This window comes from Cariama cristata, unplaced genomic scaffold (assembly GCF_000690535.1).
Source record: "Cariama cristata isolate BGI_N322 unplaced genomic scaffold, ASM69053v1 Scaffold35501, whole genome shotgun sequence".
Classification (NCBI taxonomy): Eukaryota; Metazoa; Chordata; class Aves; order Cariamiformes; family Cariamidae; genus Cariama; species Cariama cristata.
The window spans coordinates 15,096-22,194 of record NW_009600452.1 but is presented as its reverse complement, the minus strand read 5'-3'; the positions used below and the strand labels follow the sequence as shown (position 1 = coordinate 22,194).

Below are 7,099 nucleotides of genomic sequence, written 5' to 3'. Positions count from 1 at the left end.
GGGGAAGGGGGGGCGCGAACCGGGCACGGAGCCTTCTGCCCGTGGGGCGGTGGCGATGTACCGCCGAGGGGCTGTCCTGTGCCTGCCGCCTCCCGCCAGGGCTGTCCGGCTGAAACCCCCTGAGGGGAGGGGGCCTTGTTTTCACTTTTTCCCCCGAAAGTCTCATGAAACATCGCTTTTTAGAGTTATTCAGTGTTTCGGAGACAACATATCCCTCTGTGTTACTGCAGACTGATTTTCTGGGTGGAGGCAGTTGGTTTTTGAGGAAAAAATCCCAGTTAGATCCCCTCTGTCTGTATAATACTGAGACTAGGACTCGGCTGTGTTTTCAGCTGCTTTTAACAATTCTTACTAAATCTTATTAATGGTGTCTATGACTATTTTCATCCGACTAAGAAGTTTTCAGCAGTTCTTTTGATTAAATGGAGAGCCTGCCCTGTTTGTGATGTGCTCGCTTCATCTTGATTAATCATTTCCTTCATTCTTCTGGCCTTGTTTCAGAGTAGAGTTTATGCTCAGAGGCATCGCTCATAAAGGTCTTGTCCATTGTGTCACCTGCTAATAGGATGTTTCCTTGAACGTTAGTAATGTGGTTGCCAAAATTAACCCGAGAGCATCCACAAGCTGCAGTAGGTGCTTGTGCTGAAGAGGGTTCTCAGTGGCGCTTCCGTGAACTTGCAGACTCGTGATTTGTTTGCCCAGAAAAGCACAAATGAGGAATCAAGAATTTAGGCTTAATACAGGGCTCGTGGTACAACTTGTGTTGTATGTGTTTGCTGCTTTATTGAGAGGGGAGAAAAAAAAGAATGTTCAACTAGAATTCCCTAAAATTTAAAGAGAGTAGGAGCACAAGTTTCTTGTTTTGCACTAGTGTTAGCTGCAGGCAACTTTCCTGCCAGAATTAATCTTTGGATTACTTTGGAGTAGTGTTTGTGCTCCTGAATTAGAAAATAACATAACTGGATATATCAAAATTTCTAAATCCTGCACTGTTAGCATTAGCTAAAAAATTATTCCTGCAGTAGGAAAAAAATTTTTTGCGTTTATTTCCTTTGGTTATTCTGTTTCTAAATTATTAGGAACATCCCAGTAATGTGAGAATAGTATCCTTTCCCAATGAAGGTGCTATTCACAGCTAGAAATAGTTCTGCTTGCTGCTCATTTCCTTGCCATAAACCTTTGCATTTTCACTGTGTCACCCATCTGGTGCCATGCTTGTTCCATCAAGAAGAGATAAAATGTCAACCTGACAAAAGACCAATACAGAAAATTCCTGGATGCTGTTTGTAGTAGGTGTCAGGAACCTGGCATTACGTAGTGATGACGATTTTATAGGTGGTTAATGCTGTGACTGACTAGCGACTTTTGCTTGAAATCCTCTGGAGGAAGAGGGAGTGAGTGAAAAAGCCGTATGCCTTGAGAAATAATCTACATGGATGAAGGAACTCTGTTATTTTTCTTTAGAGTATCTGTTAAATATGTTTGATGTTTCAGTTTTATCTTGGCTTTACTAGCTTCTCTTTTTCTGTCAATATCTGTTAGGAGCTTGTACGTCAAGGAGAGGCACTGAAGCGCACAGAGCAGATGGTAGATAAAATGGACCAGGACTTGAAGACTAGTCAAAGGCACATAAATAGCATTAAGAGTGTTTGGGGGGGCTTGGTAAACTACTTCAAAGCCAAACCTCCAGAGAGCAAGCCAGAGCAGAATGGAACCCCTGAGTATTATGCTAACAGTAGGTAAGTAAAATAAATGTTTTACTTGGGACTTATCTCCCACAGTGTCTCTGAAATGTCACCAGAAAGTCAGAACTTAAAAGACCTGTTGAATCTGTGAAGTAGACTCTTGAGATGGTGTCTAGCTCCCTCTTCCCTTCAGCTCTGAAAAAAATATTTTTACTTTTATTTGTATTTGTAGTGGTAAGAATAACTTTGTGGGAAATTAATTCAAACAATTACACAAGTAATTCTTCAGAGTTTTCTGGACTATCATGCTTACTTCAGTCTTATCAGGAAATCATGATTTGTAGCATTGACATGCTTCCAGTTAAATATTATGTGTGTTTCTCTAGCATCTATTAAAAGCTGTAAATAAAAATTAATTGCTGTGGAATTACTGTATCTTACAGTATTTGTCTCTCTTCAGCTGAAAAATTTATCTAAAGCCTGGTAACGCTGCATGGATTGATTTCCTCCTTCCCTTCCTCCTCCCTCCTCCGCTAGAGGAAAGGAATAGGTTGCCTCTAAGATGAAAGATACAGTTTTGGTTTTGATATTGAAGTTTCCATATGCTATTTTCAGCACTAAAGCAACCAGTTCTGCTTTCACTGAAGACAAATGCTCGTAGTTCACTTTACAGGAACGTTTTGGATCAGGTCTAATAAATTTGTTCTTCTTGTATAAATTTCATACCTGTTTTTGTTTAACAGATTCAGAATGAGGCCTGAGGTCCATAGGAATGTTTCCTTCTTATTCTCTTTTTTACTAGATTAAAAGAAGCAATGATGTCTAGTAAAGAACAAGAGTCAAAATACCAGGAAAGTCATCCAAATTTAAGGAAGCTAGATAATTCAGGTTTGTTAACTTTATTTTACACTAAATGTCTGTCATCATCATGGGACAAATTTGCACAGTGGTGAAGGCAGAGACCCTTCAGCCTGCCCAGCTGCTGAGTTACGTTGCTGCATAACGTCTGGAGATTTGTATCCCAGCCTTCCTGGCTTTGAATTCTAGGGAATTGCTTCCCCTAAAACTCTATACTCATACTGAAGACATGGCATTTTTAAACTTGGATACAGGTTTTACTTAGCCCTTCCTATGGGGGATTTATGCTATACCCATTAAAGACTTTAAAAGCATCCAGTGTTTATATTTGCACAGAGGAGACTATAGCCAAGAGTCCACACAATGAGCAGGCAGCCTTGTCTTCTGTTTGCCAAAATGTTAACTTGTATCTTCAGACGTTCTCCTTTTTAAACCATCATTTGTCATAGTTTTCAGATATGTTTTCCTTGTTATTTCAAACATGGACTATAACCCTTCATGCTGAAGTCATTACCTGATTGACGCAAGGAAGCGTACAGGGTTTGGTCTTGTTCCCCATTCTCACAATGCGTTAACTTCTGTGATGACTTTTATGTACGAAGTAACTGTTCCTTTTTAAAGTGAAGTTCAATTATTTAGTTTAGTAAGAGTGAGAAAGCAGCAGGGTATCTTTATAGTTGTAGTTCTGTAAGTAAAGAAATGCTTTTGGGCGACATTAATCTCCATTCCACTCTACGTGACATTAAAAGTCTGTCCAATAGAGGGCAGAAATACCTCTCTGGTGGCTTCACCTGGGGGGATGCTAACTGCTTGTAGAAGTTCTCAACCTACTTGCTTTGGTTGGATGGCTGTTTTTCTTTTTTTTTCTCTCAGCTACCTAGTAGAACTACAAAAGACAGCCCAAAAGAGAATAATTGTAGCTTAATAACTGTTCATCTTGAGGGGTGCTCTATAGATAGTGGTGTTGGACTACTTTTGGTGCTCCTGCTAACAGGTTATGTGATTGCATGACAGCTGTGGTCAGACTAATTTTTAGTAGCCCTTCTAAAACTTCAAAGCCTCTTCTTGCGAGCCTTTTTATTATATAATATTCTGTATTTTATACTCTTAACAGACAATGATTTCAGCAGAGCAGATTTAGTTTCTTCAGTGCAAAGGGATTCCTATCCAAAGAACCAACACCTGCGAGCTTACCACCAGAAAATTGATAACAACTTAGGTGAGTGAGAAAATTGAAACTGTTTGATGTAATACAACTTTCAATTTTTGGCTCTTAAGCCAGAGAAAATTACTAAGTAATATATTGCCATCAAACACTTTTTTCATGGAGTTCACATGTGAAATTTGATAATAAAATAATTTGGTTGTATTCTGCATTTCAAAACTATCTACATGGCAGAATCCAAAGTTTGATTGAAACATATGTTATTTGAATGCTAGAATTTTATGGGATGTCTGTGAGTCAACTACTTGCAAATATTAATAACAACTCTGAGCTAGAAATGCATTTCATGTGAAACCAGCTAGAAACAAACTGGCTAGGATGCCTGGAATAGTGTAAGTCTACTCTGGAAACTGATACACTATTGGCGCCAATACTTCAACTCTTCTGCAACATACTTGCGCTGTAGAAACAGGTTTTGAACTGTCCCTGAGCAAAGAGACCAGGGGAAAAAAACCCACACTAAAATCATGTGTTCTTGTAGGTCATATATTGATAGTAAGAAAAACACGCTTACCAAATGTAAATATGCTAGCAAATCTCTTGTCATTTGAGTGAGGAAATGGTGCTGAAGTATCCCATAACTCTTGCATTCAAGATATGAAAATGTTTCTTTGAATCATCCTATAAGTTGACTGGAATATCACTGGGACAAGCAGGCTTATCCATCCATTCTGAAAAATCTTATGAAGCAGGTACAAGTAATGTTAATAAGGAAATACTGCTTCAAATTGACATCAGACTATACCAGTATGGATACTTGATACTGCTTTTTCTAAAGCTTACCACTTACATTGAAAGATGCATTCAACTTACCTGGCAGTTAAACTCGGATATTAAATTGTAGATCAGTTGGGAACCAAAGAATTTACAACTGTGTGCAGCTTTTGAAATAAACATGTTTTGCAGAAAACAGAAGAATCAAAAGGCACTAAATATTTAATTTGTGAATTTGCTGTGTTTCTTTTATTACTTCCCAAAACCATTCAGCTACTTTCTCTTCCTTTGTTCTGTAGCATAGATACAAAGTGCCTCTTTGCTTACATGTGTCACTTTAGCTGACCTAGAAAGAAGAGATTGGAAAGAAATCAGAAAGGAATAGATCAAAGAGAAATAGTCAAGCATAAGAGTTAGTTGAAGCACATTTGTTCCACTCTCAACCTGTGCAAAACTTACTAGCCTCAGAAGCGTTTATACCAATCAGTCATGCAATAAAATAGTTTCCTTGTAGACAAATTAGAAAATCTGGAAATGGGATTTTTCCGCCTATGTTAAATAACTAACTGCTTAAATCTTCAGTGTATTGACAATATCTCTGCATGAAGTTTAAAGAAAAACAATTGAGGTAGTGAGCATATTGTGTATACTGAACTGAGAAAAGATGTACTACATTGTCTATAAAATATGCTTTAATAAAAGTGAACACTACATTACAAGAGATGTCATTTTGTAAAGATCCTATTTGGTTTTAAGCATTTGTAGTTAACTTGTAATGGAAAAAAGGAAACTATAATTTTTGGTAGTAATGCTGTAGAAGTGTTAAAATATCGGTGCTTCTACTATTGGAGACCACTTAGACTTGAGCAGTTGTAACTAACACATTCTAACCCAGAGTTTTGGAGAAGAGGGAATCCTGATAGTGTCCATTTAAACCGTATGATTTATACTGCTTTGGTTCCTTATGGTCCTTCTCTTTGTTGACAGACGAGATGTCTTCTGGGTTGAGTCGTCTGAAAAACCTAGCTCTTGGTCTGCAGACAGAAATAGATGAGCAAGATGATATGCTGGATCGGCTAACAAAAAAAGTAGAGACACTGGATGTCAATATTAAAAGCACTGATAAAAAAGTCCGGCAACTTTAAAGTTTTTTTAGCATTTTTTTTTTGTCCAGCGTCAGTCCTTCTTGGATGTCTTATCTCAGTTGATCTCTTAAAATCTTGGACAGTATCTGTTTCTTTTTTCTGATATGTTATTGATTTTGTTGTCATTAAAATTGCATAATCTTAAGTGCAGCATAATACCTTAAACAAGTTCTTAATGTACATGAGACGTGCATGTTAAGTCAAATTTCTCAGCACTCGGTAAATGCTTTTGTGCTGGATACCCTGCTCAATTGTATAACTGTGTGTCCTGTGCATGGAGGATTTTGCAATCTACAAAGCTTCAGTGTCCTTGGCCTGGGAGCTGTGATGAGAAAAGTAACTGCAATTTGCCTCTGTTTTGGGGAGGGGGCAGGGGGAACAGAATGTGCTGCTTTGTTCAGAACAAATGCTGCTAATTCTGTTTACCTACAGCTATTTTAAATTCTGAAAAATGCCGATTTCCAGCTGTAAAAATAATTTGAAGTGGCTGTTCTCTGGCATTTCTGGGGCTTAAGGAACGAACTGTTCTGTGGAAGTTGTAAAATATCAGGGGTGTCATGCAGTAATGATAATATCCTGCACGTGTTCCCTTTCCTAAGATGACTTTTGCCAAATGGTGGATCCATGGTTTTTATGTTTGGGTCACTAAATGCTATCACCTTTACAGTATTTTCAGTAAAAATCTCTAAGGGCATCTTATGGTCTGCAAGAAGTGTTGATTGACAGTGACCCAGAAAGTCTGGGTAACAAAATCAGGACTTAAACATATATACTTTTAAAGGTTCTTTCGTAGAAATTACGTCTTCTGCTTTTTTATTTTCTACTGTCTCAGCTTATTCAGTTAGGTGGTTATTTGAAAAATAGCTTCCATTTTAGAAATGGAGAGTTGGTCTGATATTGCACAAACAGATCATAGGAGATCATTCTTTAATTTAACATTTTTCAAATGTGATTAGGGATTGAGCAGCTGCTGTGTTTTCCTAGGTAATGAGACTGTTTTTAAGAAACTCAGCTATGGTTCATATACTTCTGCATTGGCTTAGCAGGTATGAAAAGTTCCTGCAAATGACAACAGCTCAAAAACGTTTTTCAGTCTTCCAGATACAAGTTGGGCCTTCCAATTTGTTTTGGTGTGGTTTGGTTTTTTTTGTAAGTGTCACTGTAGAACAAAGTAATTACAATTCTGCTCCAGCCTGAAGACATGACAATGAGATCTTGCTGTCTGTCTTGAAAACAAGTAAGTTATTTCGGTTTGGAGAGGCCAAGGGATCTGTGTCCGTATTGCAACACTCGTTATCACAAATGACAATATGTGGCTAAGAAGAGATAGCTGCTTTTTAAAGATGGTGCCACATTATCTTATGAATTAAAGGAAGACCTTGGTGTTGAGGGCTATCAAGCTTATATCCTTCACAAACATCACATTCACACCCTCCCTTTTCCTTTTTTCCAAGGGATTTCTTACCTTGAGC

At 38.0% G+C, this 7,099-nt stretch overlaps 1 protein-coding gene across 1 annotated transcript; it reads left to right on the top strand.

The window, feature by feature from the left end:
* Positions 1-1,548: 1,548 nt before the first annotated feature.
* SNAP29 (synaptosomal-associated protein, 29kDa) lies at positions 1,549-5,627 on the top strand. The gene is made up of 4 exons (XM_009710034.1): positions 1,549-1,739; positions 2,488-2,573; positions 3,679-3,762; positions 5,470-5,627. Exons 1-4 carry the CDS (start codon positions 1,585-1,587, stop codon positions 5,625-5,627), a joined length of 483 nt encoding a protein of 160 aa, XP_009708336.1. The 5' UTR covers positions 1,549-1,584.
* The last annotated feature ends 1,472 nt before the right edge of the window (positions 5,628-7,099 follow it).